Source organism: Serinus canaria, chromosome Z, assembly GCF_022539315.1.
Source record: "Serinus canaria isolate serCan28SL12 chromosome Z, serCan2020, whole genome shotgun sequence".
Classification (NCBI taxonomy): domain Eukaryota; kingdom Metazoa; phylum Chordata; class Aves; order Passeriformes; family Fringillidae; genus Serinus; species Serinus canaria.
The window spans coordinates 63,869,035-63,893,186 of NC_066343.1; the positions used below are offsets into that span (position 1 = coordinate 63,869,035).

A 24,152-nucleotide genomic window follows, 5' to 3' on the forward strand; every position below is an offset into this window, starting at 1 on the left:
CCCAGGATTCAGAAAAGTGTAAGGACTTTTTTTTTTTTTTTTGTTTGTTTGTTTGTTTGTTTGTTTGCTTTCCCTCATTACCTCCTCAGTAAGTGAAACAAGCTGTAAGAGGTAAAAAAAAAAGAAACCTGTAATGGAGCATGGATGGTACACTGAGAAGAGCAATAACAAAAAAAATCCTGAGTTGTGCAAATATGTGGGCATATCCCCCCCATGTGTTCATTCTCTGCATATCACTCACTTTTCTCAGGTTTTTTCTTTTCATATACTAACAGATTATTTCACTTCTCAAGGTGTAATTATACTTAAGCATAAATTATGTACCATAGCTATTGTAAACATTTCTCTACAGCAAAATAGCTCAGGAGAAAAAATAATCATTAGGTGTATTTCACATCATTTCAAGTGACTTTTAACAATTGAAAAATTAGTAAAAGGGCTACTCTAAAAAAACTCCAATAATTTTAAAAGTTTAAAATTCACTAAAGTGGTGCCATTATCAGAGAATAACAGATGCTATGCATATTAGATCAAGACATAGAAACAAAAATCTTTGTTATAAAAAGAACTAGAAAATCCTGTATTTCAGACTAAAATTGTCAGTTGCAGGATTGTTCCTCTGACTTAAAACTCAGTCATAACGGCACATCCCTTTAGTTTCATGTTTTAACTTTTAAGAACTAAGCTACATATCCTTTTTTTACATGGAAATATAAAACTACCAAGAGAGCTTTTCAGGCGAAGCCCTTCCGTCTTAATGCTTAATAAAAAACAGTAACAAAGAAAATTTACTATGAGCAGAACTGTGACAAGTTATCAGAGCCTACCTAATAACTTAGCGTACTGAAACATACTTGTTATCTTCCTTTATATTAAGTCCCTGGATGTCTCTCTTGTCAAGTCAGTAAGAAGAATGAGATAATTATGGAATGCCTCTGTATTGCCTGACCACTTTCCACCTTATAACTTGCTTAAATTGCTTATGTATATTGGAGTCACCCATTTACAATACACAATCATGTTACATTTAAGCTCTTGTCATCCTCCATTATGTCATCAAATGGGTATATAAGATCAGAAGCAAATGGAAGTACAGAATATTCTTCCTTGTGCACAAGACATACATAGAATACACAAAGTAGTAGTATATTGTGCAATGAAGTATTTTAGTGAGCGTGCCCAGGTTTTCCAAAGACGAACAGGCAAAACCAAAATTTTCTAATAAAAATTTGTTCAGTGTGAAACTCTACAAGTTCGTCTATAATAAGCTACCACATATAGGCTCATAATAACCTACCACATATCAGCCGATAATATGCATATACAAAGGTCTACTAGAGTCTTGGATGGGTTGTTAAACTTCCATAGCTACAGGAACCTAAAAATGTACAACGCATTCATGTCTGCCAGCCCTGCCAGATAATGGAGTTATATGGTCTCCACTGCCCACCGCTACTTCTGATTTCCGAGAATTTCAGAATTTAAACTGCAAAATCCATAGCATATATTGCTTGTCAGTAACAGACAAAAGTTCAAGAATAAACTTCAGACTGAAGTAAAAAAAAAAAAGCTTTCTCTACATCATCATTACTCCATAAAATCTGCACACAGAGTCTGTCCACTTACTTTGCCTTCTTCTTCGTCAGTGTGAACAAGAATATTCTATCTACAGGTGGGCACAATAGCTGCTAATAAAGTCATCACATGTTGCCATTGTATTTGCCCTAATATTTCCAAAAAATACATGGATAACAGTGCTGTTCTATTTTTAAAAAAGTATGCAGAACACAATCAAGGAGGAAGCAGCGAAATTGCCTCTTAAATATACATAATGTCAGTATCTGCAAATATTGACGTATTGACATATCTTTAGGAAAGAAATTTTTTAAAAAGTTTAAAATCGGTATTCCCACTGAAATACTTAAGACAACAAGACGTATTCACAGAAGCTAAATGATATTCATGCTAGCAAAACAAGCCAACACTCTCCCCAGATAAGAAAGCTGCTGCATGGAATCTCCCACCATATCCGAGTACCTTTCAGTTAATGTGGACCCAGGTCCTGTTGCACTGGATGCTGAAGCAGCGTATTGAATTCTGAACTCCTTTTCAGTCTGCTCTTCTCTTTCTCTTTCACGGGCCTCTGAATAGGGAGACCACAAAAATAACAAATAATCAAGCCCTTTAAAAATAATAAAATCACTGGCTTGTTAATGACAGTAAGACAGTTTTTTTCTAGACCTAGATGAAATACTTGAAAAGGTAACAACAATTAAGGATTTAAGACACTTTTTCATATATATTAAGTTTCCATTGCTACTGCAATGATCACTCAACAAAACATCAAAAGGACAATGTAAACACCTCCCTGTTGTTCACTTGTACATATTATCAAACATAAGATGATTATATAAAGATGCTGGTATTTCAATTATTTTCAACATTATACTAAAACAGTATGATCACTTGAGAGAAATGTTGATGTTTTCATAGCACAGAGAACTAAATTAGCGCAGTTAAAGTATAAAGACATGTAAATAGGTGAATTTTAAATAATTTAAGCACACTAAGTGTTGCTTACATTAATAGTTCTTTCAAACTGCACTCATTGAATAGGGATCCCTATGAAACACTGCAGTAAAATTAAAGCAAATGAAAACTTCCATCTCATATTATGTAAGAAACATTGTTTCATCTCTGTTAAATAAACAAAAAAGAAAAACATTTTTGCAGCAAAGCTAGGAAACGCTTTCCACTGAGGAGAAAGACAAACAGCTGCAAGATACAGAACCACAAAACATATTTTGATCTCAGCTCCACAAATCAGATAGTGGGGTAGACATATCCAAATTTTATCACTATCATTCCAAAAAGCTGAAAAGCAGAAGCGTACCTTAAAAAATCAGAAAATAGGTGCTCACATTAAGCCACCCCCACAACATAAACACATTCTTGATTGCTATAGTCTCAATACTAAAATTTGTTTCTAAGTTAAACAACTGAATTACATATAAGCTTTATAATTTTTGGCAAAATTATCAACTTTATAAATAACAAAATGCTGTGTGTTTCTTTTACGGGTATAAGCCTAGAAACCTGGGGGCGGGCTGGGATGTGGTCTGCTGCAGGGTAAGGGAGACGACAAACTCAAGATACAGGTCAAGATATCTTGACTTAAAAACATTGTATTTTTGCAATCTTACTGACTTTCCCAATTAAACAAATACATTATGTAAATAAACAGTTCTTCATAAGGAAAGACAGCTCAAACTGAACAAGTAACAAACATAAAAAGGTTCCCAATATGGACATGCATTGCTGTGTTTAGTTTCAGCCAACACAAAAAACCCAAAAAACCCAGTCTGAAATGTATTTTGGAATCCCTTATATAGCTGAATTTCACAGTGTCCCAAAGTCCAAGAAGTCAATGAGCCCCCAAAGAGGTCTGATCTGAATCTGTATACAATCAGAGCAATAAAAAACATGGCATCATAATAAAACAAAAGGCATACATGCTCCAAAAATTGGCCAAGGGGAAGGAGAAAGCATGAATAACTAGGTTGGCAAAGGGATTTGCAGAACATACGTGACTGTTCTCAGGGACCTTGTTTGAACTGATTACAGGCAGCAAATGATACAATTTTCTCCATTTCCCACTCTCGAAACAGCACCGTCAAAAAGTGCCCACTCCCAGCATACCAGAAGGCAGCAACACACTTGGGGTCTGCTACAAAACCTGCTCCTTGGTCTAAGACACACATTTCTTTTTCACACTACTCTGCAGTCTCTAGATTAAAGCTGTCTATACCATTTTTTCTTCCAAAATAAATACACAGCTAAGTAAAAGAAAAAATGAAAAGAGTTTGTGTGTTTTTCCTGTATCTGCAAGCTATGACCCACAACAGGCACTTGGCACATGCACACTGATCTAACACCCTCAGACAACACCAGCAAATTAATATCTCTAATTTCATCGAGGCCCAAGCTGTTCAGGGCTGCCTTCCTCGAATAAAACCGCATTTCTGTTTTTTTTTTCTACACAGCCAGTACGAGACACTTCAAACACCGCCCTGAGAGAGCAAATCAAAACATGTTTTAAAATGCAAGAGCCAACTACGCTCGCACTTCTCACCCAAGACTTTCCTGCTCCTCTCCACTGCAGTTCTTCTCGTCTGCTCAAACATGGCTTCGAGGTCGAAAGTCCGAGCCTTCTTCCCTGCAAATGAAGCAAACGGAGATTGGAACACAAACCCACCTGGGGCTGACAGGCCCACAGCTTCGCCCCCGCTCCGCCAGCCAGCCCCCGGCCCCTCCGGCTGCATCGCCACCTACCGAAGCCGGAGAAGCCCATGGTGGACGCCAGCTCCGGGTCGGGTGTCCCCAGCATCTCTGCATCTGCAACGAGAGGGGAGAAGAAACCACGGGGGTGAGCGGGGTCAGCGGGCGAGCTGAGCCCGCCTCAGCCCCGGCGTCCCCGTCCCTCACCGCCCTCGGCCGCCGGCTCCATGCTACGCCTGCCCCGGAACCACAACAGGCGCCAGCAGGAAGCGGCCGGGCGGGGACAGCTGAGCTTCCTTCCTAAACGAACGGATGCAACAGCGTCAGGGAATCGGAATTCTTGCTCCTCGCAGCGCCACGTAAAACTAAACCACGTTTCTGCACGTGTTGTACAGATGCTCCTTAAGCTCTGCCAGGCTTGGTGCCCTGACAAATTATTCCCTGTAAAGCCTCCTCCAGGGACCGACCACCCTCTTGTGGGTGAGCCTTTTCCTGATGTCCAATCTAAATTTCTCTTGGTAGAGCTTCATTCTGTTAAAAACGGGACCAGACTCCCGGTACTAAAAGTGATTTCAGCATTTATTATAATAAAAAGGCCTAAAGCAACAGGGCCCGTGGGCCGAGCAGGAGCGTTCCCGTCGAGGATGCTGCAGGGCCGACGCTGGGGCTTCTTGAGCAGCGATGTCCCCGATGTACTAGGTGGAGCGGCACAGCTTCCCTGGGTCACATGCTCCTTTTTATCCGGTGGGGTTTGTCCCTCTGGATTGGTTCTGTTTGGATCCTTTCATTTGCATGAAGGTTTAAGGCACTTGATTGGCCCATTACAGTTCTGTCCAAGCTGGCTCGTTTTGCTGGCGGGGGGTGGTACACTTTACTTAGGTGTAATATGGTACGTTGAGTACCGTATTTCTTATTTTAACCCTTTTAACCCCTTTTACAATATAATAACCAAACGAACAGTACATGCTTAACAACTATCAACTATTTTACAACAGTTTCTAACCTATTTTAAACTCAACTTCTACTTTTCTCAGTTTCTCATACTTTTCAAGCATATCTCTGACATTCTGATCACTCTCTTATTAACATTACTTTTTTGCCATTTTACCCTGCTACGTTACCTGTAGCACGATCTGCTTTGGACAATGCTGGCTACTATCTGGACTAGCCATGGAATTGCACATGGTAGTAATATTACACTTGCTAGTGCACACACTACAAAAAAGGCCAATTTTTTCCACCATTTAGCATTCCAGGTGAGCAAGCTGTCCCACCAACCGGATTGTCCAAACAAGGGAGTGCATGTATTTTACAGTTTGATGGGGAAATTTGGGGGAGGTAGCCCTTTTTCCTTAGTTCTTGTAGGGTTGTTGTTACTGTTTTTATGTATTTTTCATTGTCTTTCCTTCCTCTAGATGTTCCCCAATACTGTATGGGGTAAGCAAGAAATCCCAATCATTTCATAAGGAGACACCCCTAGATCTGTTCTGGGTCTTGTTCTCATTTGTAATAGGACTATGATAAACATTTGACTCAATTCCATTGGATTTCTAACACCAATTTTATTAAGATATTCTTCAAGGTTTGATTCACCCTCTCAACCCTCCCAGAACTCTGAGTGTGCTAAGGGGTGTGTAACTCCCACTTTATTCCCAGGGCTCTGATGATTTCTTGCAGAACACTGGATGTAAAGTTGGGGCCACAGTCTGAATCAATAATATTTACTAGCCCATACCTCGGAATAATTTCTTCCAAGAGAACTTTTGTCACAGTTTGGGCTGTTTCCCTTCTCATGGGGAACGCTTCAACCTAGTGTGTTAGATGGTTAACTACGACCAATAGGTTTTTATACTCTTGGGTTGGAGTTAATTCAGTAAAATCAACCTGAATACTCTGGAAAGGTCTTATGGCTAATTTTCTTCCCTCTAGAGTGGTCTTTCACATCACCTTTTTGTTGATTTTTTGGCAAGTTAAACATTCTCCTGTGATGGATCTGGCTATTCAACATATTCCCATCTCCATGTAATATTTCAGCAAATGATCACATATGTGATTACTTCAGGAAAGTGATCCACCACTTTCCATCCTCTGTTTTTATCCCTCCCATTTCCTCTATTTCTTTTGGCTCCTTGTCATTGAAAATTGGTGCCCTCTCTTTATTTATTTTTCCTTCATATCCTTTTACACTTAGGACTATGACTGAGTTCCCGATCTCTACGGCTGCTTCTTTAGGCACCAGGTCTGCTAATTTGTTTCCTTGGATTTCAGGGGTATCCCCTTTTTGGTGGCCTTTAATATGGACTATGGTAATTTCTTTTGGTCCTCTGAGGGATTCGAGTATGTCCCTGATCAGACTTTCATGTGTCAGATTTTTCCCCTTTGAGTTACGGTATCCCCTCTCTTGCCAGATTATTTCAAAGTATGAGCTATCCCAAAGGCTTATCGAGAATCCATGTAGATTGTCCCAATATCATCTACTAATAAATCTAAACCTCTCTTTAGGGCATATATTTCTCAACTTTGTGCAGACTAATTTGAAGGTAATTTCCCTTTTTCTTTGATTTCCCCTGCTTCAATAATGGCATATCCTGACGCCCTTTTTCCCACTACAATTCGAGAGGATCCATCTATATACAGGACCCTACCGTATTGTAAGTGGTCTTCCTCTAGGTCTTCTCTTACTTTTGTTTCTATCTCAATTAGTTCTATACAATTATGCTCTAAATTTTGCGTTGGTTCCCTGGTTAAGAATTGAGCAGAATTTAAACATTTTGAGGTGACAATCTCTAGATTCTCAATATCCATCACGGTTATTTCATACCTCAGGATTCAGCTATCTGTTAGCCACCGAGGAGCTTTTTGGCTTAACACTGTCCTCAAGTCGTGGGGTGTGTGTACTCGAATCCTCCCACTGAATGTAAGCTTTAGAGTGTCTTCTAATAACGTAGCTGTGGCTGCTGCAGCTTGAATACAGGCTGGCCACCCTCTTGCAACCAGATCCAATAATTCTGACAGATAAGCCACCTTAAGCTTCCTGCTTCCTCCCCAGTCTTGGGTTATTACTCCATATGCTATCCCTTCATTAACATGAACAAACAGATCAAATGGTTTTCTCAAATTAGGCAGACTCAAAACTGGGACTTCCATTAATCGAGGCTTTAAGTCTTGGAACTGCTCAATATCCTCCAGAATTCAGGCTACAGGTTCTGTGCTTATTAATTTTTCATACAAAAAATTTACAGTTTGAGTATATTGATCAATCTATAATTTACAATAGCCCACTAAACCTAATAGCTTTCTTTTAGTTTTGGGTGGTGGAATTGACGGGATCCCCACAACTCTTTCAGGACTGAGCTTTTTGTACCTTTCCCAATTAGATGCCCCAGGTACATTACCTCTTCTACAAATTGCAGTTTTTTCTTGGATACTTTTAATCCTTTTCATCTCCAAAAATTTAGTAAACTTTTTCAAAACAACAGACAGTCCTGTTGGACCTGTTCTTGATCTTTGCCTGATTTTAGTAGGTCATCCATATATTGTAGAATTTGTATTTTTTCCCTGGGTACAAAGGACCTTAAAATATCCTCTAAGGCTCATCCAAATAGGTTAGGGGACTCTGTGAATCCCTGTCGGAGGCAGGTCCACCTAAGATGTTGTTTACATTTGCAGTCTGGTCTTCCCATTTGAAGGCAAACCAATTCCTGCTCCCCACCTCTATCAGACAGGCCCAGAAAGCATCCTTCAAATCTATTACTGAGAACCATGCATGCTCTCATGGAATTTCACTGAAAAGGGTATGTGGATTTAAAACTTTTGGATATCTGGAAATTGTTTGTTAATTTCCCTCAAATCCTGCACCAATCGATAGGTTCCATCAGCCTTTTTGACAGCTAGAATTGGTGTATTATGTGGTGACATGCATGGTTCTAGTATGCCTTCCTCCACAGGTATCACAGGTGTTAATCCACTCTGGCCTGCAGGGGAGATGGGATATTGTTTCACCCAAACAGGGGGAATTTCTGACTGCATTTCTATCTTGGGGATATTTAGCAACCCTCACCCTCTTCCTTCTGCCCGGCCTATTGGATTAATTTCTCCCATATCCTGTTCAGTTAATAACATTATTTGGGGTACCATCCTCCCCTCCTTTAGCACTACTCCAATCCCCATCTTTACCTGCAGGTCCCGCTCCAATAAGTTACAACCTAGTTTCAAGATATAAAGAAAATCAGCCCTGCACTCGAGTTGCCTTTTATAATTATACTCTCTGTAACCTGGGCTCCCAACTGGTCCCCTTTTGCTCCCCACATTTGGCAGATCTTTTTGCTTAGCTGAGCTCCTCTGAGGAGCTTCATCACACAGGATCGATCAGCACCTGTGTCCACTAAAAACTCATATTCTTCACTCTGAGGGCCAATTTCTAAGTTTACCAGGGGCTCTATCTGGTGTCCGATCTCATCACCCAGAGTGTAGAGCCCCTGACACCCTTAATCATCATCTCCTCTCAGAATCTCCTCCAGGGTATCCTGTTCTCTTTCAATTGCTTCATCCATTTGTAATTTTTATAGGACCACTTAATAAGCCCTTTTCCACCACAGTAACAGCAATACACATCATCTAATGGTGGTAATTTCCATTTACCCAGTTTCTCTTTATTTTCTGCCCCCCCCCCCACCTTGGCTCCCCTTTTCCCATTCCTACACTTTCTCTTGCTACCACCACCATAATTTTTGCTTTGGTTCTGTTCTTCTCCTCATTTCTCCTTAAATAAATTTTCAGAGCTTCCTTTAACAGATTGCTATTTCCCCTTTCTTGCCAGTCTTCCAGTTTTTACAATATCCATCTAATGTCAGGTCAAGCTTTGGTATCAAACCGTACTTTTAATAATACTTTGCTCTCTGGTCCAGCAGGATCAATGTTGGAAGGTAGCTAAAAATTTCATTTTATTTGATTTAGTCATGCCCCTGGGGACTCATCCTTTTCTTGACTCCCATCAAATGCCAATTTGGTATCGCTGCTTTTGAGTAGATTCTTCTATGCCTCTTACAATTAAGGTCCTGTAGTCTCGTATATTTCTCCGTCCCTTTTCCTGCTTAAGGGAAGACAGGAAGAGGGGTCTACTACAGGGACTTTTTGCTCACCTGGGTGGTCCCGTACGATCTTTCTTCTCCCAGATCCTTATCCCTGCTGACCTTATAAAGCTATCTCCTCCAGGGAGAAGAGGATGTTCATAATAGAATGCAGCTCCCCCCAGGTATATATATTGGGAACTGATCTATTTGCTGTGCTGTGCCAGCTGGGTCTTCTATTAAACTAACTAGCTCTTTCTTAAATGTCCTTCCTTCAGAAGCTGTCAGGGGTGCATTTACAAAACCTATTCCTCCCACCCCCCCACCTTGTGGAACTTCCCTCAGAGGAAACAGCCTGTCCGGATTTATCTCTGGCCTTACACCACTTTTTGATCTGGTATTACAGTAAGGGCCAGCATCTGAAGTCATTTGACTGGCTCACTAATTATTTGTTATTATTTTGGGAGGGATCAATTGTTAGGTTGGAAGACATATCCAGAGGTTTTTTCTCAGGGAAGGGTGTTGTATTCTGACTTACAGGTGGAGACAACTGCAGATTAGTGGGGGTAGGAGGCTGCGGGGAAGAAGCATCAAAGGGTGGATATATAAACGGGAGTGGGGTTGTTGGAGGGCGTTAGAATGACATGGAGATTCGCTGAGGAGATAAAGGAGAGGCAGGGATCATTGGAGGGGATAAAGATAAGTTTTGAGAAGCAGAAGGCTGGTGTTAAGTGGGGGGGTGGCTTGAGAGTTTGGAGGAGTTGGTGTGGAAGGGCCCTTAATCTGGTCGCCTCTGGTGTCAGTTCACCTGTGACGCTGTTATTCAAACCTTCGCCACAGCTCTCCACACGCCCGGGAAGCTGAAGCTGATTTGCGTGCGACTCACTCCCTTTCACCACGGCTCCCCACCCGCTCGGGAAACAATAGCTTGTTTGCGGGTCACTAAATCCTTTTTCGACAGCCCCCAACCCGCCCGGGGAACAGCGGATTGTCAGGCTTTAATGGGGCCTGCCCGGGTGCCGGAACAAGGAGAGTTGGGGGGGGCGCCTCACTCGATCTTCCCTCTTTGACTTCCCTCCATTCCCAGATGGTCTCCTGGCAGAGAGCCAGAACCTTGGTAGTAGGAGATCCTCATGTACTTCGGGGCTCTGAGCCGCTTGAGGTGGTGGTCCCGTCTCAAACACGCTCATGCACACACACACTCGCCCCGCGTCCCCTCGGGCCCTCCCCCGGCCGTGGATGGGTGATACTTACCGGCTCCGCTGTGCCTCACATGTACCTCAGGCCTTTTGCCCCGGATAACAACGCAAGGTTCCTCCGTGGAGGACATGCGGCCGTCCCTTCGGCTGGACGAGGTCGTAGCAAGGGGGCCCGTGGGCCGAGCAGGAGCGTTCCCGTCGAGGATGCTGCAGCGCCGACGCTGGGGCTTCTTGAGCAGCGATGTCCCCGATGTACTAGGTGGAGCGGCACAGCTTCCCTGGGTCACATGCTCCTTTTTATCCTGTGGGGTTTTGTCCCTCTGGATTGGTTTCTGTTTGGATCCTTTCATTTGCATGAAGGTTTAAGGCACTTGATTGGCCCATTACAGTTCTGTCCAAGCTGGCTCGTTTTGCTGGCGGGGGGTGGTACACTTTACTTAGGTGTAATAAGGTACGTTGAGTACCGTATTTCTTATTTTAACCCTTTTAACCCCTTTTACAATATAATAACCAAACGAACAGTACATGCTTAACAACTATCAACTATTTTACAACAGTTTCTAACCTATTTTTAACAATTTCATCTCCTCTGTCCTGCCGCTGGTCAACAGGGAGAGGTCAGCACGTCCCCGACTGCTGCTCCCCATGAGGAAGGTGTCCACAGCCTGAGGCTTCCCCTGCACCTTCCCCAAAATGAACAAGCCAAGTGACCTCAGCATCTTAAATCTTGACCTCAATACTCTTCATCATCTTGGCCCCCCTCTAACAGTGTGATGTCCTTAAATTGAGGTGCCTAAAACTGCACATAGGACTCAATAGGAGGTGTGCAACCCCACAGCATAATGCAGAATGGGATAGTCACATCCCCAGACTGGCCAGCAGTGCTGTGCCTGATGCACTCTGTGACACAGTTGGCCCTTTTGGCTGTCACTTGTGGCACACTCTTGACTCATACTCAACTTGACATCAACTCAAAAACTCAGATTGCTTTTAATGGAGCTGCAATCCAGCCTCTCATCCCCCAATTTCTCTGTGCAACCATGATTTCCCTGTCCTGTTTGGAGAGTCTGGCACTTGTTAGATTTTAGATGAGTGGTGATTGATCGTCTCTCTGTCCAAATCTCTGTTAGGCTCCTCTACCATCAAGGGAGTCACCAGCTCCTCCCATTTTAGTATAATCAGACTTAATTCCTGCAACTAGATAATTTATAAAAACATTAAAGGGCACTGTCCCTAAAATTGAGCCCTTGGGAACTCTGCCATTGACTAGGCACTAGCTTCTTAATCTTGAGAAGACAGAGAATGTCCTCATTTGCCATTGTGCTGGTCTCAGCTGGGGTACAGTTGATCTTCACAGTGGGTAGTACAAGGCTATGTGCTGAACACAGTGATGATAATATAGAGATATTTTTGTTGTTGCTGGGTGGTGCTTGTACAGAGCCAAGGCCTTTTCTGCTTCTTAAACTGCCACACTGGAAGGGAAATTTGGGTGCATAGGAGGTTGGGAAGAGACACCGCCAGCATAGGTGACTCAAAGCCAGGATAGGTGGCCAAAGAGATATTCCAGACCATGTGACATCATGCTCAATATATAAATTGAGGGGAAGAAGAAAGGGGTAGCATTTGGAGTGATGGTGTTTGTCTTCCCAAGTAACCATTATGCATGATGGGATCCTGCTCTGCCAGAGATCACCAAACACCTCTCTGCCCATGGGAAGCGGTGACTTAATTCCTTGTTTTGCTTTCCTTTTGTGTGTGGCTTTTACTTTCCCTATTATACTCTCTTTACCTCTACCCACAAGTTTTCCTGATCTTGGGAGTGGGGTAGTGAATGAGCAGCTGCTTGGGGCTTGGTTGCTGGCTGGGGTTAAAGCTTAACAGTGATGTAAACCCTGAAGGGTTTGAGGTTTGACTTTATAATCTTAATTTGGAAAGCAGAGGCTGAGGGTGGATTTCCTTTCTTGTGCCATGTGCCTCTGCCACAAGTGAAGCTTTCCAGAATGGATGCTGGACCAGTTGAGGAGCAGTAAGTCAGTGCAGTCTAGGCAGCAAACTTCACTTACAAACCAAACCCCTCTGGAAACCCAATTTTCTCCTAGTCCAAAAATATCCTGTGACATTTTGCGAATGCCAGTGCTGTTCAGAGCAGACACATCACTTAACAAAAACTCAGCCTTGTTAAGTTAAAAACTTGATACAGTCACACTGATGTGTCACCCCAGATTCTGGAAAAACAGCAGCCACATGAGGCCAGTGCCATGCAAAGGCTATTTACTCTGCTTTTACACCTCAGCTCTGAACAGAGGCACTGTGCATGCCTTGGAAGTCCCCATGTTGTCCTGAACATGGGCCTGCTACCCAGTATGCAGTTTGCACACTGAAGTGAGGCATTTCTATTCCTGTATTTCTATTTCTTTATTCTTGCTTGTGCAGAGAAGGGAGGTGGGTGTTAACTCACAAAAGGCTGGCCTCCTGATAATCAGAGCTTTACACTATTTATACATTTTTACAAAGGTATCAACATTGATCAGTTACAAATTACTTAACTTTATTGACTACTACTCAAACCTCCATTTGCTGGTTGTGTATCTGGTTTCTCGTGGTTATTAGTACAGGTGCTGCTCTTCCAGTTGAGTCTGGCATCTCTTTTGAGTAGGTGGCTAATGGGACATGATCACTAACTCCTGGAATTAAGTTTCCCTCAGTTACTGCTCAGTCCTGCTGATTTCAATTCTGGTGGTTTTTGTTCAGCCAGCCCATTCACTTTGGGATTGTCTTCTCTTTTCCTCAAAACAAAAGATTAGCCAAGTGTACAATGTTCACATGGCAACGGCACAATCATTACTGTCCAGCCAGTTACAGATGAACAATCAAAAAAAAAATTGCAAAGTTTGACTCAAACATGTATTCAGATCTTAAAGGGCTCCACTCTGGAGGAGCCTGGTGTAAGCTTGGTTTTGGCTTGTAGCAATGCACACAAAATCATAGAATCACAGGATTGTTAGGGCTGGGAGAGACCTCTAGAGATCATCTAGTCTAAGCCCCATGCCAAGGCAGGGTCACCTGAAGCAGGTTACATGGGAACATATTCAGATATGGTTCGAGTGTCTCCAGAGAGGGAGACTGTACAACCTCCCTGACATTCTGTTCCCATGCTCTGCCACCCTCAATGCAAAGAAGTTCATTCATGTTGAGCTGGACCTTCTTGTGTTTTAGTTTATGGCCATTGCACCTCAGTCCTATCACTGGGCACCACTGAAAATAATCTGGCACTGTCCTCTTGGCACCTGCTTTTGATATATTTATATACATGAATAAAATCCCCTCTCAGTCTGCTCCAGACTGAGACAGGCCCCATTCTCACAGGCTTCCTTGTAAGCAAGATGTTCCAGATACCTTATCATTATAATATACCCTTATTTCATTGTATTATTTATTCATATTATTAATTACTACCTACTAGAATAATAAATCTTATATTCTATTAGTATATATAATTATTACATATATATATCTTACATATCTAAATTATATGCATGATATACTTTTATATTTTCTTGTATGAGAACAATTACTACTACTACTACTACTGCCTTTGCCGAGCCCTCTCCAATAGCTGCTTGTCTCTCTTGGATTTTCTTTCCAAATCTGCATGTCTGCATCAATCTGAGCTATACTGCCATTCCACAGTACCCCAGGCTGGCATCAAATACCCATCAAATTATTTATGTTGGAAAAGATCTCTGAGACCAATGGGTCCAACCTTTGACTGATCCAGCGTATATATTGCATATATATGATACCTGTGTGATCCTAGACCCTGTCTTTGACTGGGCTATCGCCGGGGCCCAGCCAGAGGTATTGTGGCTGCAGAGCAGGTAGGGAGCTGCCCAGGGCCACCTTAGAGGACAAGAGCAGCTTCCCACTGCTCTTCTCGGGGCCACCCTGTGCCTTTGAGGGGCTGCAGAGCAGACCACGCCTGTCCCTGGTGTGGAGCATATCACAGCTGTGGAGCATATAACAGCTGCGATGGGTCAGGTTGGATAGACCACTGTGGGTCATCTGGTCCGGCCTCCCTACTTAAGCAGGGCCATCCCAGAGCACATGGCACACGACTGTGTACAAAAAAATGGGGTATCTCCAGTGAGGGAGACGCCACAGCCTCTCTGGGCAATCTGTTCCAGGGCTCGGGCACTGCACAATAAAGAAGTTCCTCCTCATGCTTAGGTGGAGCTTCCTGGGCAATAGTTTCTGCTTCTTCCCCTCTGCTCAACCGAGCAGAGGCTGGTTCATCCTCTTGAGGTCCCCTCTTGGTCGGCTCTTTCACTGATCTTCTCTGGCAGCGACCACCTCCCCTCCGATCCCGTCCCCTCCCCTCCCGTGAGGCGCAGCCCACCACCTGCGCGGGGCCGTTCCTTCCCGGCCCTTCCCTTCCGCTCCCCCGTTTCCCGCCGCCGGAAGCGGCCTGCCGCGCGGGGCCTGCCGGGATTGGGCGGGCGGTGGAGCGGCGCGAGAGCGCGGCCCCGCCATCGCCGTGTCGCCGCCGTCCTTCTGTCGCTGCTGTCGCCTCCGTCGCGATGCCAGCCGCCACGAGCATGGCCGCGCCCGCTGCGCAGGAGGCGCTGGAGATCGCCGGCCGCATCATTGACCGGCAGATCCAGGACGACCGCTGCTACCCGGACTTGTCGGAGCTGCTGGCGGTGCCGGCGCCAGGTGAGTGAGGAGCGCCCGCTCGGGGCCCCTGGGGCCCCGGGGCCCGCCGCTGGCCGGCCTCGGCCTACGGCCCGGCTGGACACCCGTGAGGTCTGTGGTCCCTGCTTGGGGACTGGGGCCGGATGTGAGAAGGCGTCTCGGCCGCGGGGTGGGGTGGGGCCGTGCGTTGTCCGCTTCAGTGCGCGGGTGAGAGTTGTGGACGTGAGCACTGTAGGAGGTCAGGAGGACTGGGCTTCAAGTGCCTTCTGTCCCTCTGAAAGGTGTCGGAAACGGCTCTAATTTTCCATTCTTCGTATTGGGAAGTCCCCTGCAGAATGCTTTTATGGTAGCCACGTGCCCACCACCATGCCTAAGTTGCACGCAGTCTGGAAAGCTCTCTTAAGCTTGACTTTCTTTTTTGTCTGCACCTTTATGTCGCGCTTGTGGTATAAGATGTACTTTTTTCCACCAAAAATTAGTTTTGTTCTCCTTAACACGTGGAGGCAGCATTTCCTTCTTCATAGTGCAGACTGGCAAAGGGGGCTACGAAGAGGCAGGATGTAAACAAACGGCATCTGCGTTCTGTTGTGCAGTGATGGCATGGCCACAGTGTAGCTGCTCTGGCTACACAGCACATAAAACAGTGAATATGTATAGGTATTTTAAGTCGGTCCTGAGAGTACAAGCAGCCTTTCTAGGTGAAGGAATATGCTTCTGGCTTGTTCATGTGAATGCCTGGCTGTACAATGAAAAAAGCAGTGCAGGGTATCACAGAAAAAAGGGGGTAGAGAGTAGGCTGGAGTCCAGGTGAGTTGTTATAAGAGTTTGTTGGCAGATCTGTTTGCTCTTAGCTCATTTGAGACTTAGATTTATTGATTTATTGTTTGTGGTTTTGCTCCTACAGAAACCTCTGTCCACATGTATCTTGTGAGTAGTGATATTTTTGTGTTTTTTTTTTTTTTTTTTTTTTTTTTTTTTGTTTTTGTTTTGTTTTGTTTTGTTTTGTTTTTGTTGTTTCTTACTTGCAGGTAGCCCTACTGTATCTGGTATGTCAGATATGGATTATCCTCTACAAGGACCAGGTTTGCTGTCAATACCCAATCTTCCAGAAATCAGCTCAGTCCGCCGAGTCCCACTTCCACCGGAGCTAGTGGAGCAGTTTGGACGTATCCTTATGTAAACAAATGTCCTAGATTGTGTAAGGAGTAATATTAGAAACAGCTTTTCTCCATATTCTTCTTCCCCAGTCTTTTTGTCAGACTCCCAGCAAAAAACTTCAATGTTGTTTGGGTTCTCTTAATAGCACTTAAAGTGGTAACAAGGCGCATTTGCATAGAGTTGTTGGTGAAATTGGTTTCTAAATGAAGAATAGAAGTATGCAGTTTGTGTAATACTATATTTTAATGATATTTTTAAAGTGCTTTGAAGAGGATTTTGCCGTTGCTACCCAAAATGCATTTAATCCTTACATCAGCAGTGCTTCAGATATGCAGTGCAATTGTATGATGGGAGTATTTCCAGAGATAAGCAGAGCTTGGCTGACCATTGACAGTGACATCTTTATGTGGAACTATGAGGATGGGTACGTAGAGGATGCATTCCCAATGTTGTTCTATTGGTATTGTACCTGAAGTAAGCAAGCAACTGGAGCATGGGATATTGTTTACTGGAAGCATGGAGGTGTGCTGGTCAGTTTAATTTAGCTTAATTCCTTTTAGGTTTTACCGAAACTTTTGAGTAGTAAGTGTATAATGATCTGTAAGAGTTAGTAACATTGCTGCCAAATCATCCACAGGTGAGAGAAAAGAAAATGAATTTGCTTTGCGTCTGACATATCTAATATCCTAAAGTTACTGCTCTTCTTTTGCAAGGGCTTTGCTGAAAAAGTAGATAAAAAGATGCACATGCATCTTAGTACAAGTCATTCCCACAATGGTAAGTAATAGGGCATTAATATTTTGAAGTATTGTAGTTGAAACTCTCCATTCTTGCTTATTTTATAGATGTGTAAAACTGAAAAGAAATTCAGTACTTCTTGAAATGGCATTTATCAGTTTATAGTTTTCATGTTTGCGTCTTAATTTGCCGACATAGTAGGCATTTGTGTAGTAAGAATTGCTTTTTACATATTGTTGCTTTTTCTAAAAGAAACCCCTAAAGTTCAGAATAGCTACTGTTTATACATTTACATTGTGTCAGAGCATATGAAATACATTCCCCAAAGAAAACAGCACTGAATGGTGTTAGTGGTAGATAGTGGGGAGGAAGTTGGGAATTTTTGCATCAGATAATTTTCACGGGGAAAAAAAAAATCCCATGTGATTTCTTTTCCTTGAGGTTAATCAGTATTACAGATGCTGCATTGTGTAATTCAAAGTAGGCTGTATGAGTTAACAAAATCTGAAAAGAAAAAATGCTGCAGTTGGATTTGCTTTGAAAATCAACTATAGGAGCTTCTAGCAACTCAAGTGACCTGCTTTCACTGAAGGATGTGGATGGCTTCAGAGTGTTGCCAAAGCATCAATAATTTTTAAATATAAATTGATTTTATTTGCCTTGTTTTTATGTGATGTTATATGACAAATTTCATGCAGTTCTTTGTGTATTTATTGACAGAGGAGATCTGGCTTATTTTGATGGCCTCAGTGAAACTATTCTTGCAGTGGGCCTAGTAAAGCCAAAGGCAGGTAAGGAATATTATGACAGAGTTTAGAATTGGACAGTACTGAGCCTTCTGTGTATTTTTTTCAGTCTTTATGTATATATGCATTTGTATTTTATACAAATCACGCAGTGTAATGTAATACAAAACCCAAAATATGTTTTTGGGTTTTATATAGGCGTAGATATTAACATGCATATGTATTTAATGCATGGATGTGGCACTTGGTGGTCATGGTTTAGTTGACATGGTGATATTCAGTCTCAAGGTTGGATTCAGTGGTCCTGGAGGTCTTTTCCAGCCTCAATGATTCTATGTTATGTGTAAATCTGTGGTTTGTGTGTATATATGTACACACAGACTATGTGGGTTTGTTTTGATTTTACAAACATGAAAAAATTAATTATGAGCCAAAAATAATGTATAGTGAAACAACTATTTTCACTGATAAGCTTGCATTTTTGTCTCCACATCAAGCTTTAACATCTGTACTGTTCATAAATTTACATATTCAAGTAATAATTTCCATTAGATTCTGGTTTCTAGCCCTCCCAGTTATTTCAGTATCTACTCCTAAGATATCATTAATATCAAAGTTGAATTGGCAAATGAGTTGAGTTTAAAAGAAGTATGTTGGTAAGAGAAATGTTTTTAAAGGTCCTGTATTTCATGAAGTGAAAGTCGAGCTGTTGGCTGATACTCCTTTCTAATTCTAGAATTCCAGAGATCATTAGACTTAACATGTGACTGTTCAGTCTAATCAGTTGATGTGGCTTTCCAATGGATTTATTTGCTTACATCGTGGTAATCAGAGAAGCAGGGTGCAAACTAAAATTTTCTTTTTTTTTTTTTTTTTCATTTAGGTATCTTCCAGCCTCATGTACGACACTTACTTGTCCTGGCTACTCCTGTGGATATTGTGATTTTAGGTCTTCATTGTTCTAATATACAATCAGGTAATACTCTCTTCTCTCCTATTCTCAGTGTGTTAATGACCAAACACATGGCAGTTTTATTAGTAGTCATTCAAAAAAATTGAAAAACCCCATGTGCCAAGTGCCTTGCTCGTTATAAATCTTTAAGTCATGTTACAGGCAGGGAAGATAATTTTTATGGTGTGTGCACTTGCTGGATCATGGACTCCATGAGAAGCATTGAGTTTTATTACTCACCTGTTTAAAGTTAAAAAAACTTGAAACAGATGCTCCTGTTAAAGAGCATGTTGGAGATGGAGAGAAGACAGGTGCATGAATCATGAAACTGTGAATAGAGTTCATTGACTTTGTTGGAATTTGTATTTCAACCACAAAAATTGAGAACCGATAGCATGCTTTTATGCCATATATACAGAGAGAAAAAATTGTTTGGTGAAAGTGAGAGAACCTTACTACTTTTTTTTTTAATAATCTGTCAATGTGAAAGAGAAAATAAGTAGAAATCTGTGTTTTGGACTTGGTGGGATTTAGAGGAGAGAACAGTCAATAGAAATGAAAAACATTGTGTTTCCTTCCTTGGAAACCTACATAGAATGGATTTATTACTCTGCAGTTCACATTGGACAAACTCTGTTTGAGAACATTTTCATAAATGAAATTTTCTGTAGTTTTTTCCTGGTTTCTGAAATGTTTCTTATCACAGACCTGTAGTATTTATTAAAACAGCTTAAAAACTAAAGAGGATTTATGTTTTTTTGTTTACTGAAGGTACTGGATCACTCAATGACAGCATGTCTGGAGGAATGCAGCTGCTACCAGATCCTCTGTATTCACTCCCTACTGACAACACCTACATCCTGGCAATCACATCCACTGATAACGGGAGGATCTTCCTGGCAGGAAAAGATGGCTGCTTATATGAAGTAGCATACCAGGTGACTGTTGCTTTTGCACACAGGCTTTTTTCATTGTTTCACTGTTGTGGGATTTCAGCAGTAATAGTTCTAAAACATGTCAAGTTTGCAGTTGCTTTTCTTCTGTAATTGTGTTGCATGTCTTGGTTGCACAACAGCTTAGGGTAGATGCATTTTCTTTGAAGAAGTAGTGTTTATGTGGGGAATAGCAGTGCAGTTTTGTCAACCTTAAAAATTCAAATTGCATTATCTGCACACTTTATTTTATGCTAAATTTTTGTTTTAGTGATCACTGTTTTCTTTCCATTGAATAACACATACTTGTCCAATTAAATCAAAGTTTGCAGTTAGATCTTTACTTGTTTTCATACTCATCCTCTGAATGACTTTTAATTCGCTCCTAGTTTGGTTTTTGTTTTGTTTTTTCTTTCAATGCTGTATTTTTTTTTTTCAATTGTAGGCTGAAGCAGGCTGGTTTAGCCAGCGCTGTAGAAAAATTAATCATTCAAAGAGTGCGCTATCTTTTCTTATTCCTTCGTTGCTACAGTTCACATTCTCAGAGGATGGTAAGTACTGATATCAAAGTTCTTATTAGCCAATAACTTAATGTAACCTTTTAAATAATGCTACCAAGAAGTCAGTCTGAATATTTTGCTTACTTGGAGTACTTAGTTATTGTCAATGATACTTGCGTTCTTATTACAGAAGATTTGCACAAAGGTTCTAGATGACTGGAAGCTGGCCAGTGTGATGCCTATTCACTAAAAGGGTGGGAAGGAGAATCTTGGTAATTATAGGCCAGTTAGCCTGACCTCAGTACCTGGTAAGGTAATAGAGCAGTTTATATTGTGATCATGCAACACTTATGGGATGGCTAGGGTATCAGACCCAGCCAGCATGAGTTTAGGAGGGGTAGGTGGTGTTTGACCAACTTGGACTCCTTCTCTGACTAGGTGACCCACCTGGTGGATGCAGGAAAGGCTGTGGATGTTGTCTATTTGCACTTCAGCAAGGCCTTTCACACTGTCTCCCACAGCACCCTCCTGGGAAAGCTGGCAGCCCTTGGCTTGGACAGGAGCACTCTTTGCTGGGTTAGGAACTGGCTGGATGGCCGGGCCCAGAGAGTGGTGGTGAGCAGTGCTGCATCCAGCTGGGGGCCAGTCACCAGTGGTGTCCCTCAGGGGTCTGTGCTGGGGCTGGTCCTGTTCAATATTTTTCTTGTTGACATGGATGAGGGGATTGAGCCTTGTATCAGTAAATTTGCAGATGACTCTAAGCTGGGAATGTGTATCAATCTGTTGGAAGGTAGGAGGACTCTGTGTAGAGACCTGGTATGGTTGAATGGATGGGCAGAGTCCAATTGGTTGAAGTTTAATAAGTCAAAGTCCTGAGTCCTGCATTGTGGCCACAATAACCCCCGGCAATGTTACAGGCTGGGGTTGCTGTGGCTGGGCAGTGGGCAGGCAGAAAGGGACCTGAGGGTACTAGTCAACAGCCAACTACATGAGCTAGCAATGTGCCCTGGTGGCCAAGAAGGCCAATTGCATCCTGGCCTGTATCAGGAGCAATGTGGCCAGCAGGAGCAGGTAGGTCATTCTCCCCCTGTACTTGGCACTGGTGAGACCAAACCCTGAGTGCTGTGTCCAGTTCTGGCCCCTCAGTTTGGGAAGGATGTTGAGACGCTCGAGCGTGTCCAAAGGAGGCAATGAGGCTGGTGAGGGGCTTGGAGCACAAACCCTGTGAGGAACAATTGAGGGAGCTGAGGGTGTTTAGCCTGGAGAAAAGAAGACTCAGGGGTGACCTTATCACCATCTACAACTTCCTGAAAGATGGCTGTAGTCAGGTGGGGGTTGGTCTCTTTCTCCAGGCAGCAACTGACAGAACAAGAGGACACAGTCTTAAACTGCACCAAGGAAAATATAGGTTGCATATTAGGAAAAAGTTTTTTATGGAAAGAATGATAAAGTACTGGAATGCCCAGGGAGGTGGTGGAGTTACCACCCCTGAATGTGTGTTAAAAAAGACTGGATGTGGCACTGGGTGCCATGGTTTAGTTGAGGTGTTCAAGGGCACGGGTTGGACTCTATGATCTTAAAGGTCTCTTCCAATCCAGTGATTCTGTAAAATTGAGACAGACTGTGTGTTTAGTTCAGGATGTAAACAGCAAAGCCTGTAAAAATTGACATTTCTTTGACATTTCTAACTAAAGTGAGTGATATGCAGCCCAAAATTAATAAGTGCTTAGTGGCATCACCAAGAACATGGAAAAAGTGTGAATAATCTTACCTTCTTTCACTGTTTAGTGAAAAATTATTTTGAAATTACAGTTTTTTTCTCTGGGATTTTTTTGGTTGTTTGTTTACTAGCAATTGTGTTGATTGCTGTTTTGAATCACTTACAGTAGCAGTCCTGTATGAAAGTGCAGTTTTTGTGAACTTAGAATTCATTATTTTATAGACATTCTGTCTTAAACTTGCTTTCTTAAGTCCAGTGTTGATTTGCTGCTTCTCCCTTTTTTTCCTCTTCCTCCAGATCCTGTAGTTCAAATTGCCATTGACAACTCTCGAAATATCTTGTACACCCGCTCAGAAAAAGGAGTCCTGCAAGTATGTGACTTCTTATGACTCTTTGGTCTGTTAATCATGTGTGTAATAATGTACAGATGCCTCTGTAAGTTTACTTCAATGCCTGAGAATTCTCTGTAGCTATGTCAGGCCCTTACTCATGTTTATCTTTTTGTAGCAATGTGCGTGCTGAAGATTTGAAAAACTTCTTTTCTGAGGAAAGACTAGCCTCAATTCTATGAAAGCATGAGTACAACATAAAAATACAGCTTGAGTGACTTCTTGTTTAGTGAGGCTGGATTTATTAATTCATTCATAAATACTAAGCTGTGTTATTGAATTGCAGGTTTATGATTTGGGGCAAGATGGTCAAGGAATGACCAGAGTTACTTCTCTTTCACAAAATGCTATCGTTTCTGCTGCAGGGAGCATTGCCAGGTATGTTCTTGACAGTTACAATGTAAGAGGCTTCCTTTAAGACCCATAGTTTCACAATACAATTTTGAAGAATTTGCATATTTTTTGAATTAAAAGTGTATTGGGTTTTTTGGTTTATTTTTTTCAGAACAATTGATCGTTCTGTATTTAAGCCTATTATTCAAATAGCAGTGATTGAAAATTCTGAATCCATAGACTGTCAACTACTAGCAATCACACATGCAGGTAAAAAAGCAATGCTAATTCCACTCTACTTAAACTGATAAATGGTATCTTCACAGTTTGTGACCTTTCTTATCTTTTGTTCAGGTGTCCGACTGTATTTTAGTACATCACAATTTAAACATCCAACAGCTCGTCCTTCTATGTTAACCTTGGTCCATGTCCGTTTGCCACCTGGATTTTCAGCCTCTTCAAATGTAGAGAAGCCTGCAAAAGTTCACAGAGCTCTTTATAGCAAAGGTAGGCAATGGAACATGGCTCAAATGAGATTATTTTTTGTGAGTGACAGTCACTATTACTTTGATCCCTATAAAAATCTGTTTTACTTTTCAGATGGTAAATGGTGTTAAAAGTGACCTTTTGAAGTACCATATGACATACAAATCTAGGAGATATTAGTTGCTGTTCAGATTGTATGATAATGACTTAAAGATTGAGTTTTGCTAACTTAGGAATGAATTAATGAGTTTGCATTTAATGCATGATGATTGCTTTTAATTTGGACTTACTATTGCTATTCTTGCTAGGGGTCCTGCTGATGGCAGCTTCAGAAAATGAAGATAATGACATCCTGTGGTGTGTCAATCATGATTCTTTCCCTTTTCAAAAGCCAATGATGGAAACACAGGTAAAGCAGACTTCTTCATGATTTTGATGAAATCTAGGTATTATGTTTTCTTTCCTGATAACAGATGCCTGAATCATACTGTCTGCAAGAAATCAGTAGGTGAAAGAAAATTTCACGAGGCGTTTGGAAACTCTACAAAGCTGAATGAGCCTCTCTTAGTAGGGATCCCAAGTTCCAACATACTTTTCTAGCTTGATGCAACCTTTATGTCAAAAGCAATTGCCTTAACTTCTAAGACCTGGCTTCTAATTAATATGTTTGAGAATACTTTTCTCATACATATTAATATGTTCTGAGAATACTTCTGTTGCAATGCTGCATATTGTGCACAAGCTAGAAACTTTGTGATTCGTTATTTAAAGTTACATGCCATATCTTCATTAAAATCCACACATGTTAAATGTCTTCATTATTTCATGGTGGATAGTTTCTGACTTTCGTTTTCCTGATTGTTATGTAAGTGGGCTTGTAAGAGAAGTTTGGAGGGGGTTAGTTGCCTTATGTGTCAGTTCAGGGAAAACATGTATTTCATCTCTGAAAGACATTTCAAG

General features: G+C 42.0%; 2 protein-coding genes across 2 annotated transcripts in view; one reads left to right on the top strand and one right to left on the bottom strand.

Annotated features, from left to right (window-relative positions):
* The window catches only part of WDR70 (WD repeat domain 70), a 131,731-nt gene extending 127,150 nt beyond the window's left edge, over positions 1-4,581 (bottom strand). Inside the window, exons 1-4 of the mRNA XM_050986878.1 lie at positions 4,486-4,581; positions 4,333-4,395; positions 4,133-4,216; positions 2,038-2,143 (exon numbers count right to left, since the gene is read on the bottom strand). Coding sequence (XP_050842835.1) covers positions 2,038-2,143; positions 4,133-4,216; positions 4,333-4,395; positions 4,486-4,507 — 275 coding nt within the window. The 5' untranslated portion in view covers positions 4,508-4,581. The remainder of the gene's footprint in view (positions 1-2,037; positions 2,144-4,132; positions 4,217-4,332; positions 4,396-4,485) is intronic.
* Positions 4,582-15,033: 10,452 nt separating this feature from the next.
* The window catches only part of NUP155 (nucleoporin 155), a 30,565-nt gene continuing 21,446 nt past the window's right edge, over positions 15,034-24,152 (top strand). The window contains exons 1-12 of the mRNA XM_018920607.3: positions 15,034-15,259; positions 16,267-16,404; positions 16,724-16,820; positions 17,855-17,925; positions 18,764-18,856; positions 19,604-19,770; positions 20,210-20,315; positions 22,282-22,355; positions 22,660-22,751; positions 22,879-22,976; positions 23,061-23,213; positions 23,501-23,601. Of these exons, the coding sequence (XP_018776152.2) occupies positions 15,124-15,259; positions 16,267-16,404; positions 16,724-16,820; positions 17,855-17,925; positions 18,764-18,856; positions 19,604-19,770; positions 20,210-20,315; positions 22,282-22,355; positions 22,660-22,751; positions 22,879-22,976; positions 23,061-23,213; positions 23,501-23,601 (1,326 nt within the window). The 5' untranslated portion in view covers positions 15,034-15,123. The remainder of the gene's footprint in view (positions 15,260-16,266; positions 16,405-16,723; positions 16,821-17,854; positions 17,926-18,763; positions 18,857-19,603; positions 19,771-20,209; positions 20,316-22,281; positions 22,356-22,659; positions 22,752-22,878; positions 22,977-23,060; positions 23,214-23,500; positions 23,602-24,152) is intronic.